Source organism: Ascaphus truei, chromosome 1, assembly GCF_040206685.1.
Source record: "Ascaphus truei isolate aAscTru1 chromosome 1, aAscTru1.hap1, whole genome shotgun sequence".
Taxonomy (NCBI): domain Eukaryota; kingdom Metazoa; phylum Chordata; class Amphibia; order Anura; family Ascaphidae; genus Ascaphus; species Ascaphus truei.
In genome coordinates, this window is record NC_134483.1 from 81,388,737 (window position 1) to 81,407,485 (window position 18,749).

General features: G+C 40.4%; 1 protein-coding gene across 7 annotated transcripts in view; it reads left to right on the forward strand.

Moving 5' to 3' along the window:
* ERBIN (erbb2 interacting protein) overlaps window positions 1-18,749 on the forward strand; it is a 199,367-nt gene that overhangs the window by 118,857 nt on the left and 61,761 nt on the right. For all 7 annotated transcript variants that reach the window (XM_075590296.1, XM_075590325.1, XM_075590335.1 and 4 more), the window contains one exon: window positions 6,019-6,136. In XM_075590296.1, the coding sequence (XP_075446411.1) occupies window positions 6,019-6,136 (118 nt within the window). The remainder of the gene's footprint in view (window positions 1-6,018; window positions 6,137-18,749) is intronic.

Below are 18,749 nucleotides of genomic sequence, written 5' to 3' on the forward strand. Positions count from 1 at the left end.
TATCTTATTGCCTGCATAAAATATTTGGTGTATTTTAGTGTTAAAAATGCCTTCGGGAACGGAACCTTTCATTTAAACAGTGTTCCTATGGGACAACGTTTCGCTATCCAACGCCATTTTGAGTAACACATTGTGTCGGATAACCGAGGACTGCCTGTAATTGAGTCAGTTGCTGTGTTCTCTTAGCACCAAAGTGAACCAATGACCGTTACGGATTTAAAGGGTTAACCCTTTAAGTGCCCCAATGTCACGCACTCTGCCAGAAGACATTCTGCCTCCGGATAGACATGTGGTTACGTCCTGTATGAAGGACATCTGAAGGTCGGCTTCTGTTTCAGTAGTTGCACAAGGAGGCCGGCTGCGAATGACACATGGGCAGCAACCTATATTGTTTTTAAATAACATATTGATAAGCCGATTTTAAATCATTAAAGAAAAACTTTGGAGGGGTTTCTCTTTCCCCTTGTTCCTCCTTTCTGTGGGATGCCGCAGCATATTGAGCGGGATCTTCCACAGGCGAAGGGTTCGCCCGTCTCCTGGCTTTTCTTCTTACTGCTGCTCTTGATAAGGGAGGTGGATGTAAATGGGAGAAGGAAAGAAATCAAATGGGGACCAAGTCCTGCAGAATAATAAAGGGTTAGAGACAGAGAGGGGGCATAATAGTTAGAGAAACTGGTCACATCTGACTAGGCAGAGAGGACAGAACAGAAAACACAAGAGGGAACAGACCTGAACAGTGACAAGACATTGGGGAACTATGATGTATTTTTGAACGTTGTGTAGAAAGTTCCCTTCTGATATGTAGATCGTGCAGACTGTTAGACGCAACAACCTGGTTGTCTGAGTTAATTGAAAATACAAGTCACACGTGTGCATTCAATGCATGAGGAAACAGTCCCCAGTCATTATCACGAACCAACATCTCCACCGCATGAAATCACAACAAAGAGTTTGTTTTTCACATGTTTTGCTGCAAAACTGATGCGTTAAAGCCAAAGCTTTTTTCAATTAAAATTGAGTAGTCTTTAATAAACACGGCTCATCAGTGGGTTTGTATCATTATGTGCCTAAATTAGGCTGTGCTATTTAAAACTAAATGATGGTTTTCAGGGTTTGTAGGGGAAACCATTTTATCCAGCATAATATTTTGTAGTTGGTGGATTGAGTGATTGCAAGGGGGTGATTGGTAAGGGGCTAACTCACGTCAGTAAAACGAGCCATATTATGGGGAATAACTCCTCTGATAATGACTAATTACTCATTTGTATATTGGTGTGGATGGGCGACACATATGCTGTGCCTCTACACACGTACACGTGCGTGCGTGCGTGCGTGTGTGTGTGTGTGTGTGTGTGTGTGTGTGTATGTATGTATGTATATATATATATATATATATATATATATATATATATATATATATATATATAAAAACACAAAAAGAAAGGTTTGTTGAAAGCACACGAAAAATATGTGAAAGTACAAAATGGATTTTATTAGCAATACAAAACACAAAAATAATATTAAAATATACCTAAACACATACTAAATGAATACTGCTGAACCAAAGAATACACAATGAAAATGTAGAGACCCAAAATATGTAACATGCAAAAATACATAGTTATGATAATGCAAATCCAGGGGAAAATAATTTCCCCTGGAAATGCAATGGAGATCGGCCGATCAGCAACACATGATAATACACATGATAATACAAATGACTGAAAAAAAACAATATCTACACAAACCCAAGTAAACACAGAAAAAAGAGCAACAATAAAAATATAATGAATGAATACCCTACATGCTGTGTAGCCAGAAGGTGGTGGCTAAACCCTGGCAGATATAATAAAGAGCCAGAGAAAGACAGGAAATAAATGTCTAAAATATGCAGAGGTGGGGTCCCCTCAAAGACTAAAATGGAAACCATGAGTCAGCAGAGAAAACAAGGGAGAAAAACATGAGAAAATAGCTCCCTAATGCCACAGCTAGGTGTAACTGATATAAGCTGTGGCAGACAAACATGATAGTGTCCCAAAGGCTAAAGTGGAGCCAGGAAATGTCCAGATACTTGCTATGACGCTGCACCAGACATCCGCTCACTGTTAGCATCAGGCTGCTCCCGGAAGAAGCCTTACGGTGAAACGGCCGTTGGAGTATCTATACCACTCACTTTCCTGTGTCCCACCGCTGCACCGTGCTGACCATCTCCTTGTTTGGAGCTTTACTGCTGATGCTGTTTTGTCCGGTCTCTGTGACTGCTGTATGATTGCTGCCTGATGCTAACAGTGAGCGGGATGCCGGGGGCTTGCATTGCCTCTTACTTACCTCTGTCTTGGACTCCCCTTCTCCTCTGGATGTCTGGTGCAGCGTCATAGCAAGTATCTGGATATTTCCTTGCTCCACGGTAGCCTTTGGGACACTATCATTTTTGTCTGCCACAGCTTATATCAGTTACACCTAGCTGTGGCATTAGGGAGCTATTTTCTCATGTTTTTCTCCCCTGTTTTCTCTGCTGACTCATTGTTTCCATTTTAGTCTTTGAGGGGACCCCACCTCTGCATATTTTAGACATTTATTTCCTGTCTTTCTCTGGCTCTTTATTATATCTGCCAGGGTTTAGCCACCACCTTCTGGCTACACAGCATGTAGGGTATTCATTCATTATATTTTTATTGTTGCTCTTTTTTCTGTATTTACTTGGGTTTGTGTAGATATTGATTTTTTCAGTTATTTGTATCATCATGTGTTGCTGATCGGCCGATCTCCATTGCATTTCCAGGGGAAATTATTTTCACCTGGATTTGCATTATCATACCTATGTATTTTGCATGTTACCTATCATACCTATGTATTTTGCATGTTACCTATCATACCTATGTATTTTGCATGCTCTATATTTTTATTGTGTATTCTTTAGTTCAGCAGTGTTCATTTAGTATGTGTTTAGGTATATTTTAATATTATTTTTGTGTTTTGTATTGCTGATAAAATCCATTTTGTACTTTCACATATTTTTCGTGTGCTTTCAACAAACCCTCTTTTTCTTTTTGTGTTCGTATATCATATTGGGTTGTTGGCACCGCCAGAGGGTAAATTTAACCCCTACATCTGGCCTAGAGATTTATTTTGATTTATGGGGGATGGTTTTGATTGCGGCACCAACTCTGTGTGTTTGTTATGTGTGTATAATATATATATATATTATACACACACAAGTTATAATTATTATTGATTATTTGTGAAGCACCAACATATTCCACAGCGCGGTAGAGACTTCCTTGAAAATGGACGTTTTCAGGGAGTTTTTAAACATCTGGAAGCTGGGGGAGAGTCTGGTGCGTGGTAGGGAATGTCCGAGAGAGGGGGCATTACGGGAGAACTCTTGCAGGCACGAGTGAGAGGAGAGGTATATTGAGGTGGAAGGAAAGATGCATGTCTTGGACTAAACATAAGGGGGATTTAGGGGTGTATTTGGGGACGAGGGTGAGATGTAAGAGGGGAGTATAGAAACCTTTTGTAAGTCATTACTTGGGCTTGAAATTGAATTCTAGAGGCTATGGGAAGTCAGTGTAGGTATATGCACAGCAGAAGGGGAGCGGTGAGTGAGATAGAAGTTCAGCTAAGAAGCTGTAAAAGGCCATAAAGTGTTGAACACACAATGTACATTAATATGGAATGGCACGTATTTCTTCTCATTGCCAAGTTACTGCTGATAATAACCAAGCAGCAGACCACACTGAAAGTATACACACGGAATTGACAGAAGGATTAACATCGATACAACACTGAAGGCTCCTATAGCCACCACTCCCTACTGCCCTCAAGAGTATAACATAACATTGCTCCTTTAAATTGACTAAACCATACATAGGGACTCTGCTACACCAATAATTTTCAGACAGATTTTCTCCTGTAGATAACACAATCAGGACTGGCTCTCTTACACAGTACAGTGATTATATAATATATATTAAAGAAATTGTGTATAAAAATAGAATAGTGAGTGTATATATAGTGACACCCAGTGGAAAACTTAATAATGACATTTTATATTAAATAAGCGCAAACCAAGAGAAAATACAATTAATGTACTGAGCCTCCCACTCGACCTCCAAATGCATCTTCTTGGTGACACAAATCAAAATGTCTTGATACTCGGTGGGTTGCTACTTTACTCTCTATGTTGCTTAAATGCTCCAATATTCTTATTTTCAAAGGTCTTGAAGTCTTTCCCACATATTGGAGGCCACAGGGGCACTCCAATAGGTAGATAACGTGGTCTGTGAGACATGTTATATGACTATCAATTTTGAAAGACTCGCCTGTAGTTTTTGAGTTGAATATATATTTATCTGCTGACTTAAATGTACATGCTTTACAAGAAAAACATCCGAAGAAGCCCTTAATAAGATTCAACCAATTGTCTATTTTTCTTATCGTCACTCACTAATGCACTTGGTGCAAGTTGATTTCTTCAAGTTCTTTGATTTCCTGAATATGTCTCCTGGCACGTCCGTAGAATTGGGTCACTTTTAACAATATGCCGGTGTTTTCTCACTATATGTTTGACCTTCATAGCATCCTTATTAAAATTGGTTTAAAAGGCCCATTCGAAGCTCTTTCTGTCTTTGCCTGCCTCAGTTGTTGTTTTAACCTTAATCAGATCTTTCCTATCTAATAGGTGTGTTTTTATTAAGAGCTTCCTCCAGTTTTTTGGGGTTATAATCACGATCTAATAATCTTTGCTTTAGAAAGCTTGACTGTCATTCAAATTCTGCAACATCTGTACAATTCCTTTTGAGCCTCCGGAATTGGCCAAAAGGTATGTTATTTATCCATTGTGGGTGGTGACTTGTTTTTAAGATATAAAATTATTCGTATCAACCGGTTTTAAAGAAAAATCCTACTTTTGCGTTTATCATCTTCTACAAAGATAGTCAGGTCAAGAAAATCGATTGACCTGGGTCTGAATTGAGATGTAAATTGTAGATTTCTGTCGTTAGTGTTTATTTTTTTTCATAAAACATTGCAGGCTATTTTTACTTCCTCTCTATATAATTAAAACATCATCGATGTAGCGCCACCATTGGAATGAGCTCTGCATCAGACAAGATGGTATCGTCTTCCCATATTCCCATAAACAGGTTTGCGTAGCTCAGCGCGAACTTGGAACCCATGGTGGTACCACACCTCTGTAAGAAACATTGACATTAAAATTATGATTTTAAATAAAATGAATACCTTCTAAAATGAATCTAGATTGACTCTCCAACATATCACGATCTTTGTCCAGAATTTGTTTAATGGCTGTACATCCCTGCAGATGTCCTATGGACGTGTACAGGGATGCAACATCGCACGTGGCCAGAAATAAAATCACTTGCCCTAAGGCTAAGTCTAAGGCAGGGGTGGCCAACTTCGGTTCTCAAGGGCCACCAACTGGTTAGGTTTTAAGGATATCCCTGCTTCAGCACAGGTGGCTCAACGACTGAGCCACTGGCGCTAAAGCAGGGATATACTGAAAACCTGACCTGTTGGTGGACCTTGAGGACCGAAGTTGGCCACCCCTGGTCTAAGGTCCTGGGATTCACATTGTTCCCCTCACCAAGTATCTTTGTTACTAATCTACTGCTTTTCCTATTCCTTGCAGTACAGCAATGTAACAGCAATACAGTACAGCAATGTAACTGTCATACAGTACAGCAATGTAACTGCCATACAGTACAGCAATACAGTACAGCCATACAGTACTGCCATACAGTACAGCAATGTAACAGCAATACAGTACAGCAATGTAACAGCCATACAGTACAGCAATGTAACAGCCATACAGTACAGCAATGTAACAGCCATACAGTACAGCAATGTAACAGCCATACAGTACAGCAATGTAACCCTAACTTCCCGTGTTCTCCGATTCTCCTGCATATTGTCTCCCTCTGCGTTTCTCCTGCTAGCAAAGTAGAAAATGGAAGCTGACTGTCACCCTTTTTTTTATCTTCTTCTCTTCTACAGCAACTATTCAACTGCCAGTCTCTGCACAAGCTGAGTTTGCCAGACAATGATCTAACGATATTGCCAGCATCTATAGCAAATCTCATTAATCTCAGGGAACTAGATGTCAGCAAGAATGGTAAGTTCTTTTACATGGTAATGGAATGGTGTGTTAATAAGCTCTGAACTATTGTCCTTTGCAGAATGTGTGCTTGTTTGTCTCCTTCCTTTGTTTAACTCTGATTTCTAATATGCCCGTGGGTACATACAGTAACTAAGAGTTTTGTGTTAACAAACTGCATTTATTAAAGCTGCTATATCCTAAACCCCAGGCTCTTTATTAATGTCTAAGTAAAGACTGAAGCTCCTTTGAGAGAACCGATCGTGTGTATTTTGAGTTGGTTATAATGGTGTGATGCAGCGTTTCTCACTTTCTTAAATACCATTATTTTAGTGTCCCGTCGATGAAAGTTTTTTTTTAAACGTGCATCAGGAAATAGATGTCAGAAAATAATTTTAGGTGGCCACAGAGAGAACGTGATTAGGTTTTTTTTTATTTTTTGCTATTTTAAAACAAAATGTTCCCAATGATTTTTCTTTGTACACAAACTTTGAAATTGTCTCTGATTTTTCCTATTTTATTTAGAATAAATATTCACGGGATTTTAATGTTACTCTTAAGAACTACTGTGCATTTCCCGGGAGCTTTGATCCGGGCACATTTTTAAAGGCTTTGGCAGATTGAAAGCCCCCTAACACAAGTTGTTGTTGTATGTAAATAAAATGGAGCCAAGTCTCTACTGCTCCACTGCAGATGGTAAAAAATAAAATAAAAGATAAAAATAAAAATATATTTTAGGTGGAAAAAATGAAATAAAAAAAAAACCCTGAGTTATTCACATTAAAATGGATCGCCCATAAAAAAGAGAAATGTCTGATTATTTAACATTGGTACCGTTGCTATTATATAGTGAGCCGATGGATAGGAGTTTTACAATGTTCTATTGAACTGAAGCAGGTGCCCAAGTGTCTGCCCTTCTCCCGCTTGGTTGCTGTTGCGTGCATTAGCTCTGACGCCACAGGCTGTGCTAAATATTAAATAGTCACCATACGTGGCACATAAGCATATATTTAAAGTCCATGAAAAGTTATGGATATCTTGACTCGTAATGGGGGCAATAAAGCAATAATGTACATTGAAATCAAAAATAGAAAATGTCCAGCAATAAAAAGCCAATAATTTTCAAGCATTCAGTACACTATTTATCAGAGAATTTTTTGTTTTCTTAGCCCCAAGTTAAGGAATCTACTACTGCTTTTTAGGAACCAGAACGGTGTCTGAAATCTGTCTATCTCTTGTTGTTGTTGTATGAAATTGCTGTTTTGAGATTCTGAACAAGGCTTCCGCCGGGGATAGGTTTGATAATCTTCCAAAACATATCCTGACTTATAAATCAAATGGGAAAGATTAAAGAAGACAAGGTTTTGGTACAATTCCCATATGTCCGTAGGTGGGACTGTGCTTTTAAAAGGTGGAAGAAAAGTGTACAAGTGATTAAAGGATGTCCGTTCTGAACCTGATCCGTGCTATTTAGTTACAGTACCAGCTTCTCTGATGAGACGTGGCACTGTAGTCATGTTTCAGTCCTTGTATTATAGTGACTTGGCGCTTGTTCTGTCACACTGGGACATGCTCTGATCCTTGCTATCTGTTCAGTTAGCAGCTATCTGATGAAGCTTGGCTGTTTAATAACTGGTTCTTGCTGTATGTTCTAGTGCTTTCCCAAGAAGTGGGGGTCTTTTTGTTGCAAGTTTTTGAAGTCTTGAGGTCTTGGCAGAATGAAGCAACAGGTGGCAGCCGGTTATGTGACCGTATGGTAAATAATAGCTGAGGTTGTGTAATTTCCCGTAATATGTATGAAGCCTTAAGTACTAGTGATTGCCGCTGATGGCTTTAGTGAGGTGTGTGTGTGTGTGTGTGTGTGTGTGTGTGTGTGTGTGTGTGTGTGTGTGTGTGTGTGTGTGTGTGTGTGTGTGTGTGTGTGTGTGTTACATATAATTCTATTTTTTTTAAACAGTTTTTATTTTTATTTATTTCTTTTTTAAACTTGAGTATTATATTATCTGCCCTATCATAAGTCTATACTGTATTTTGGTGCTGAATTCTGTGCACTGTTTGCAACAGGTTCTTGTCGGTCTTATGAAAGTGTTCCTTTTGCAGAAGTGGTGTTTGTAGTATAGCTCACAACTTTCTCAAATGATAAAATAGACATGAGAAATAGAGTAGTATTAAAAGGCTTGCTGGTTTTGGACCCCAGCAGATAATTTCCATAAGAAGTTCTGCTACATACTAATCATACATAGGTATTATATATATATATATATATATATATATATATATATATAATCAAAAAATAAATAGATGATACCGTTCTGTGGCTAACGAAATGCTTTTATTTGTGCGAGCTTTCGAGATACACTGATCTCTTCTTCTGGCGATGTTACAGTGAATGAAGCAAGCAAAAGCTATACTATAAACAGTGCCTATTGGAATGTTATCTGTGCTGGTCCTTCCCCCGGTGTGGATGTGTTTTATGGCTGGAGGTGTCAAAAGGTTACTGAAAGCAAGGGATGAAAGAGTGTGTATGTGTATCAGTGTGAATTAACATGAATGGAGAGCCCACAGTATATACAGTGCTTTACGAAAGGTGTGTGTGGAGTGGGAGCGGATATAAATGGTGTGGGTGGGTGTGGAAATGTGAGAGTAAGTAGCATAACTGAAAGTGTGTGGATACTATGTGGTCCCTATTGGTGTTTAGGGCTGGAAAAACAAGGAGTATAAGTATGTGTGAGAGACAGCTGTGTGTGCATACATATAGCACAGTATGTACAGACATGGCCTATAGCGCTCATGGGAAGAGAGTTCACTTGTATCAGTAATGACTCATAAAATTTCGATCTCTATTTAGGCCACTGCTAAGTGTCCCGAACAGTTGCATAAATTTGTATTCATGCAACCGTCTCTTTTTCGGTGTTTTAAGATTACCTTTGAGTATGGCAACCCTCAGATCGTTCATCTTATGGCCAGAGTCAGAGAAATGTTCGCCAACAGGACTGTCTCTTGTTCCGCGTGTGATGCTGTGGCGGTGCAGGTTCATTCTCTTGTTTAGCCCCTACCTTTCAGGAACCTTTTGACACCTCCAGCCATAAAACACATCCACACCGGGGGAAGGACCAGCACAGATAACATTCCAATAGACACTGTTTATAGTATAGCTTTTGCTTGCTTCAATCATTGTAACATCGCCGGAAGAAGAGATCAGTGTATCTCGAAAGCTCGCACAAATAAAAGCATTTAGTTAGCCACAGAATGGTATCATCTATTTATTTTTTGATTATTGAAGCTCGGCTAACACGGTACTGATACCTCTATATATCTATATATCTATATATCTATATATCTATATCTATATATATATATATATAGTGGTTGACAAATCACCAAAAAATCTACTCGCCACACAAAAAAATCTACTCGCCACCTAGTACCAAACGTGTGCTGCTTGGGCCAATATTTACTCGCCCGGGGGTTAAATCCACTCGCCCGGGGCGAGCAAATGTATAGGTTTGTCGAACACTGTATGTATATATATATATATATTTAATTATACACACCCCCCCCCCCCACCGCTTGATATACTAATGTCTACTGACATACTATTACCCCAAGTAAAGAGAAGCCTATTCATATCGTAATAAAATAAAGAATTCCACTTTAAATAAAGAAATGTGATAGAAAAAGTACTACTCCTAGCTGGTATGCCAACCCCATTTCTAATTGCATTAGCAATATATGGGGCTTTTCTTGTGGACCCCTAAAAATAAAAAGGTGCCAGGTCCCAGAACTTGACTCCCTGAGATCCCACCACGAGAATAGCCTGGAATCATTTTAATTGACATTCACCCCCCCCCCCCCCCATACTTCATTAACTCTCTAGCTCTATTTTGTGTTTATTGAATTTAACGAAATAATAAGCTATAAAATATATATTTTTTAATTTTATGTTTAAAATTTTATTTATTTTATTTTTACTAAACCAAATTTTATTTTTGTATTTATTTATATATCTTTTGCATTTTCCATATTAAATGATACCGCTTGAACAAATACTTTCCGGTGCATTTAAAATGCAAATGTTCTTCGGGTAGCCTGAATGTTTGCGGGATGCACTACTTTGTGCGTAAGTGGTTCTGTGAGGGTGTGTTCCGTTTGTCACTTTAGCATTTACTTTAGCATTTACTTGACACTTGAACCTTCCGCTCCTCTCACAACCAGGGACGTATCGACAGGAAGAACAGGGATAAAGGGAGTTCACATAACAAGAGTTTGAGAAGTTGAAGAGGAGGGGGCTTGTCATCTGCAGAAATATACAATCTGTGCTTTTCAATTTATCTTTTTGAATACAAATTAACCCACTGGAAAATGAAAACACGGGTGGAAAGAAGTAGTCTTTGGCTCTTGTTAAAGGGCGAATGCACCTGTAAAAGAGAAGCAATGTTTAGTGGTAATGCATCTGTAGCCTTGGAAGGACTTCTGTTTATATCCTGAGCAAGGAACCTGAACGTATCCTTATTTGGGTGCTTGTAACCAAATGACTTATTCACTGTTTACATTCACCTTTCTGCCCTACAGCACACGCTGCTATATATGAGTGTGAATGATTTAGAGAGCCTGAAAATGAGCTTTGTCTGAAGCCAAGCAAGCTACTGAACGTACAGCACCGCACCCACATAGCAAGAAGCAATGTGGCCTCTGTAAAGTAAAAGCACTCCCCCATGTAACACTTTCTTATAACATTTGTTTTATACTTGTAAAGGTTTTAAACTGCAATCACCGCCGCTTGTGCTTTGTTTTTTACAGCATTGGAACTGGTGGGGTCCTGCAGTGCTGGATAGTTTCCTTTTAGCATGGGGAGGAGTCCCAGTTTTCTATATACTTCCTGGTGTTCTCCTCTTTGGAGAGTTGAATATGGGCACCAAAATGGTGTTTAAAAATGTCAGCGGAGAACAACGGTAACTAAACCAGTATGTGTCTCTGGAACCAAGGGGTCCCCGCAGTGGAACAGCATGGCATTCTGCTCTGAAAGACCCCCTCTTTCCAGTGCTGAAAGGCAAATTGCAGGTTTTTTCAGTGGGGTCTCCAGAGCTGAACTACGTTCATTGCAGCTCCAGCGTCGCCCTTATTCCCAAGATACTTACCTGGGAAGGATCCGCCATTACTTCCGGTTATTAAAATACCTACGACCTCCATGATATGGGAGATTTAAGTACCCGTTTTTTTCCTGGAAGGCACCTTCCCTTGGGAAGCAGGTGGTCCCCCGGTTTTGAAATTAACGCAGTTCAGCTCCGGAAACTCCCTTCTTCCTACACATAAAAGAACATTTCCTCATTCAGTTATTTCTTACAATACTGTTTGGGTAGGTTAAAACCGGCCAGTTCGGAAAACTCAATAAACTTCAGCACCTGTTGACATCACAAACCAAACCACTCGGCCTTCTGCCGCAGAAAATATTTGACCTTTGAAGTAGTGGCTTCTTTTCCCCATGATGGTGACCACTTGAAGTTTTGCCTATTTGCATCTCCCTGATGAAGCCAGTGGCACGATCTGGACCAGTTTAGCTTTAGGCAGCAACTTCTAGGACGCTGTGCGGGAATTCATTCTGTTTCCAAAAGCCACCCGGGTTGAAACGAGGCCTGAAATCGGGGGGGGGGGGGGGGGGTGGTGTGGTATGGCCACATTTCTTTATGTACTTAATGTTAACCCTTTACAGTGCCTGTACATCAGCAAATGATTGTTACTGCAGTAATTACCTGGACACGTAATATCAGGGAGAATGTTGGACCTCCTTTTCCTTTCCAATTGCTGTGTCCCAGGTCTCTGGTGCACGTGGGTCCCCCTGGTGTCTCGCATGCTGTCCCTTGTATAGTTTACTGAGCATCGCTAATGTGCACTGTAGATTAAAATTCAGGTGTTAATCTCATCAAATACTGAGGAATGACAGTCCCTGAATTACTCACTTGCTTGGAGATTTCTCTGCTTGCTTTTTTTTTCTTCCCATCTGCGCTCTATTAACCTACCAGCTTTTGAGTCCAATTTACGCTCCTCCCTCTCCTCTCAGCTCTGCTCCAGACCCTGACAACCTGGTCAGGAACTACAACTCTGCCCTATCCTCCTCTCTTGGTCTACATGCCCCGCTTTCTCTCTGTCGCTCTCGCCCTTTGAACCCCAGACCCTGGCTAAATTCCCACACGCGCATGCTGCGTTCCTGCACTCGTTCCTCTGAACGCCTCTGGAAGTCTCACACTCTTGCAGACTTCCTTCACTACAGATTTATGCTATCCTGTTTCAACTCTGCCCTCTCTCAAGCTAAACAAACCCACGTTTCTTCATTAATCAACACGCACAAGTCTAATTCATGCCAACTCTTCTCTGTCTTTCACTTCCTACTCAGACCACCCTCGGCTGCATGTTCTTCGTCCTCCATCTCACTTCAGGACTTTGCCGACTATTTCAAGGAAAAGGTGGAATCCATACGTCAGGCCAACACCCTCTGTATCCTCCTCCCATCCTACACCTCTTCCTAACTCTCCTCATGCCTTCCTTGACTCTTTATCTGCTGTCACAGAGGAGGATGTGTCGTTGCTGATCTCCTCTTCTCCCTCTACCACCTGCCCTCTTTACCCTATTCCCTCCCAACTCCTAAAACTGTTGCTCCTACTATATTTCCTACGCTCACACACTTCTCCCTCTACTCTGGAACCTTTCCCTCTTCCTTCAAACATGCAACAGTTATTCCATTTCTCAAAAACGGCAAGCTTTACCCTACCTGTCTTTCTAACTATCGACCTGTCTCCCTCCTGCTTTTTGCCTCCAAACTCCGTGCTCCATTTTCTCAACACCTATTCTCTCCTAGACCCTCTATAATCTGACTTCCGTACTATTGACTTCGCTGAAACAGCCCTCACTAAAATAACTAATGACCTCAATGCTGCCAAAGAGGTCATTACACTCTCCTCATATTACTTGACATCTCTGCAGCATTTGACACCGTGGACCACCCTCTTCTCCTTCACATTCTCCATACTCTTGGTATTCGTAACAAAGCTCTATCCTGAATCTCCTCTTACCTCTCCCATCGTACTTTCAGTGTCTCTTTTGCCAACACCTCCTATCGATCTCTCTGTGGGGGTACCCCAGGGCTCCGTCCTGGGACCCCTTCTCTTTTCTCTTTACACTCTTTCTAGGTGACCTAATCACATCTCTTGGGTTCAAATATTAAAAATATCACCTCTATGCTGATGACACACAAATGTACTTTTCTACCCCAGGCCTTACACCTGCTGTACAGACTAAACTTTCTGAATGTCTCTCGGCTATATCATCATGGATGGCCCTCCGCCAACTTAAACTTAAACATGGCAAAAACAGAGCTCCTCATACTTCCTCCCAAACCTGGCCCTACTACCTCCTTCCACATTACTGTTGGAAGTACGATCATTCACCCAGTAGCCCAAGCACGCTGCCTAGGGGCCACACTCGACTCTTGTCTCACATTCTCATCTCACATTCAAAAGGTAGCAAAAGACTGTCGTTTTTTCCCCTCCACAATATTACCAAGATACGCCCTTTCCTCTGTTGCTCGACTGCAAAAACTCTGCCAAACACCCTCTCCGGAGCCGGGACTCCTTTTCCTAAATGTTACTTTTATGTCTGAAGCACTTCTCCCCTTCATGTGTTATTTATATTATTTGTTATTTATATGGTTGTCACATATATTACTGCTGTGAAGCGCTATGTACATTAATGGCGCTATATAAATAAAAATATGTGGGCGTGTAGCACTCCAAAAAATGCAAATAAATGCAAACAAATGCGATACTTGCGCACAATGCCGGAGCTCCTGGTTCAGGGATGGCCTATCTGCAGCAATCCAGGTATACAGCAACAGGAGAGATGGTCCAGGGCTCCACGGACTTTCAGCAAAATAATTTATTCATTATACACTATTATGAATAAATTCTTTTGCTGAAAATCCGTGGAGCCCTGGATCATCTCTCTTGTTACTATATAAATAAAGACATATATAATACAAGAGGTTTCCTAAAGCAACTCATTAAGATATGTTACACGCACTTTTTTTTTTATTTCCACATCACATTTATCTTGTGTGAAAGTGTGTTACTTTTGCTGCTTTTCCTAACCCTTTGCAACGTCCTGTGATTTTGTGTTCATAATGCCTAATGAAGAGCTATATTGACAATATTTTTTGAAGATTTACGCAAGATCTGTTCACGCAATATGTATGCGTAAAGGGGCGAGAGAGGTTTCCTAAAACAGATACATTGACTTTAAATGGAGAGGGGAACACATAAGATTGTCTGTAAGGGTACTTTGTGTGTGTGTATATAGCGGTATCAGTACCGTGTTAGCCGAGCTTTAATAATCAAAAATGAATAGACGGTACCGTTCTGTGGCTAACGAAATGCTTTTATTTGTGCGAGCTTTCAAGATACCCTGATCTCTTCTTCCGGCGATGTTACAATGAATAAATCAGGCAAGGGGTTTACTCAAAAACAGTGCATCTTGGAATGTGACTAGAGATCATCCCTCCCCCCTGTGTAGTGTGTGATTTACCTGTTGCTCTTATCCCATGGTTTTCAAATTATTGACCTTGTTGTTCTAATTTTGCAAAACACTGCGTACACGGTTGGCGCTATATATGGGGGTGTTCCTAGACACCACCATTGCTATAAAGAACAACCAACTACAGACTTCTTTATACCGCAAACCTACAGACAGTCAGCTATTTGAGGGACAACAGCTTCCACCCGACACACACTAAACATGCAACCATCTACAGTCAAGCCATACAATAGAACCGGATATGCTCCAACACAGCAGACAGAGACCAGCGGATTAAAGCCTTGAGATCAGATTTCATAAACCGTGGATATAACCACAGAATTGTAGACCAGCAAATCCACAAAGCCACCAGAATATCAAGAAGTGATCTCCTTGAATACAGACAGAAAGAGACAAGCGACAGGGTACCTTTGGTGGTCACATACTGTAGAAGCCCTACACAAGATCGCCAGGTAACTACAACCCATTCTCCAGAAAGATACGAGACTGCAACAGGTCTTCCCTGAAACACCCTTATTATTATACAGACAACCTCATAATCTCAAGAAAATTATGGTGCGGAGTAAAGTACAACTGAATGCGGGACAAGACCATGGCAGGACGCAAGATGCAAAACCTGCACAATGCTCCACACAGCGAGCACAATACAAATACCACACAGGAATCTGAAGTACAAAATCAGAGGAAGGTGCACCTGTTCCTCCAGCAATGTCCTGTACCTCATCATGTGCATGAAATGCCCAGGGGGCTGCTACTACATAGATGAGACGGAACAGGGGCTAAACAAGAGAATGAATCTGCATCGCCACAGCATTACACGCGTAACAAGAGACAGTCTTGTCGGCGAACATTTCTCTGACTCTGGCCATAAGATGAACGATCTGAAGGTGGCCATACTCAAAGACAATCTTAGAACACCGAAAGAGAGACTGTTGCATGAATACAAATGTATGCACTGTTCGGGAAACTTAGCGGTGATCTAAACCGAGACCGAAGTTTTATGAGTCACTACTGACGTGAGAACTCTTTTCCCATGAGTGCTAAAGGCCATATCTATAAATACTACACTATATGTATGTACACACAGCTGTCTCTTACACATAAAAATACACTATATAATTCCATCCCTATATACCAATAGGGACCACATAGTATCTACACACACTTTTAATAATGCAACACCCTCTCACATTTCCACAGCTACCCACACCATTGATATACACTCCCACTCCACACACACCTTTTGTAAAGCACTGTATACACTGTGGGCTCTTTATTTATATTTACACACACACACACACACACACACTCTTACATCCCTCACATTCAGGGACTATTTGACACCTATAGTCATAAATCACACACTACACAGGGGGAGGGATGAGCTCTAGTCACATTCCAAGATGCACTGTTTTTGAGTAAACCCCTTGCCTGCTTTACTCAATGTAACATCGCCGGAAGAAGAGTTCAGTATATCTTGAAAGCTGGCACAAATAAAAGCATTTCTTTAGCCACAGAACAGTATCGTCTATTCATTTTTTATTTTATATATATATCTATATATATATATAGATTATATAAAATAATAAAATATATATATATATATATATATCTCGCCAACCGTGTACGCAGTGTTTTTTGCAAAATTATAATAGCAAGGTAAATATTTTGCAAACCATGGGATAAGAGCAACAGGTAAATGACAACATAAGGCAAAGAGCTTACAACCCAAGTGTAAATAAGAAAGCAATGCTACCCTGTAACCCCCAGTACAACACACTACCAAGACCAGTGGTTACTCCAATAAATACATCTACTTACCATTTATCCAAAAACCAAGTCAACACAAGGTGTCAAATTACTTTCAGTTTTAAAGCACACTTTGTAGAGACATGAAGCGAAGGAAAAAAAGCATGCAGTGCGATATACACAGTGTGTAACTGTTATTTTCCTGCACAGGCCGTTGCCTTTTTCACCCTGACGGAATGTCATTTGTGGAATCCTTCAGCAGTGTTTTATTGTCCGGAAACTCTCGTAAAATCTCCCTGGAAGCCCAAAGCTTTGCGTGCCCAGGGACGTGGTGACTAAGTCATGGCTGCCATGTTGTCTGTTATACTGACAATTTCTTCAAGGTGCATGTCTCCTCCAAGACTGAGTTACAAAGTAGAGCTCTACTCGCAAGTTCCGAATGATGTTCTTCCTTTGATGTGACAGCCAAGAATAGTGGAAACACGACATTTTCACCTGATGAAAGATCCATATGGGACTTGGCTGTCACATTAAATGTAGAATTGCATTATGAACGTGTGAGTAGAGCTCTACTTTGTATCTCTGTCCTAGAGGAGACCTACACTTTGAAGACTCTGTTTGTCTATGTTGTGTTGGCTGCACAAGCAGGATTCCCCTCGCCTGAAACAGTTTCCCCGCACTTTGGAATTGTACTATATGTCTGTTATGCAGAAACACTTCACTGCTTTCTCCCAAGCACACTTGCTACATACAGGTACTGGAAGTATGCATCACACTTATGTTAAATAAATAGCAGTATTACTGTATTTATAGTTTTGTCTCAGGAGCTGCATAGAACTGTCTGATTGCAACAGCAGCATGTTATAACTCCTCTACTTCACAAAATGGCTGCCATGTGACATCTTGTCCACCTCAGTCATTTCTCTTATTTATTTATAAAATATTTTACAAGGAAGAATACATTGAGAGTTACCTCTCGTTTTCAAGTATGTCCTGGGCACAGAGTTAAGACAAATAATACATGTTTACAAATACAGTTACATAATGAGCAGGGTATACACTATATACAAGACATTGCATGCACAGTTAAAGATAATCAAGTACTGTACCTTTTAAGAACAGGCCCTACATCAGGTTTTTTTTTTTTTTTTTTTTAACTCTTCTTGTTTAATCCAACACTTTAACTTTTTTTGCACATTATGTATAACAATAATGTAGCTAGAAGCAGTACTTATATATGAGTCTCAATTAGATCTGCTCAATAAGGTGCTGAGGCGCGTTGGTCACTCGACGAGACTTGCGCTGTCCCGTATGTTGGCATTTGTGGGGGTTCAGGTGTCTTTTTGTAAAGATGCATTTCGGACTATTGTTCTTGATGGATCTTTATCTGTCACAAGAGTCTCTGGATTATAGCAGGGAGTATATTTGTTCAGTTTAGTTTGCTTTACCCATACAGAATCTCCAACTTGTAATTCAGATGAAATTGCCTTGCGTTTTAGGTCGGTATATATTGTGGCCTTTGATTTTGTCAGCATCTCTGCTTCTAATTTGTTCATTGGATGCTGTTGCAATAGGGATCTCTGGTAGTTCCATTCTCACAGAATCTCTTTGCAACATCAGAGATATAGGCATATTCCTAGTGGAATTTGAAGAGGTTGTCCTGATTCAGTACATAGTTGGATTTGCTGTGTGATCTGCATGAACCGTTCGGCCATGCCATTCGTCTGTGGCCAATAGGGTGTGATTTTTTGATGACCGATTCCAAAATGTTTCCAGAATTTTTCAAAGTAATGACCTTGAAAGGGTGGTCCACTGTCTGATTTTTATTTTGGAAGGGATACCGAATATGGTGAACACTCTGTCCAGCGCTGGTATGACTGCACTGCTAGAAGTTGATGCAACAACTTCAATAACTGGTTAGCATTCATCCATCACAAGAAGAAGCTAGTCACTGTTCTTGAAAGGTCCATAGAAATCAATAGCCACTGTAGTTCATCCTAGATGTAACTTGGCAGGCGTGTCACCTTCACCATTCTGGGTGTGTGTTCTTGGACACAAGTAGCACAGGGGCACAGGAGAATTCCTTTTCATGTCTTTCGCCAAGTAGAAGAAGAACTGAAGAGATTAGAAGAGCAAGATTTAATTGAGACGATACACGGCCTACTCCTTGGGTATCTTCTATTGTCATGTTTTCAAAATCCGATGACCTCACTGCATTTTGTCTATGCATAGACAGGAGACGACCAAACCAAGCAATACAAAAGGAACACCACATATCTCCTACTATAATATCGCCTTC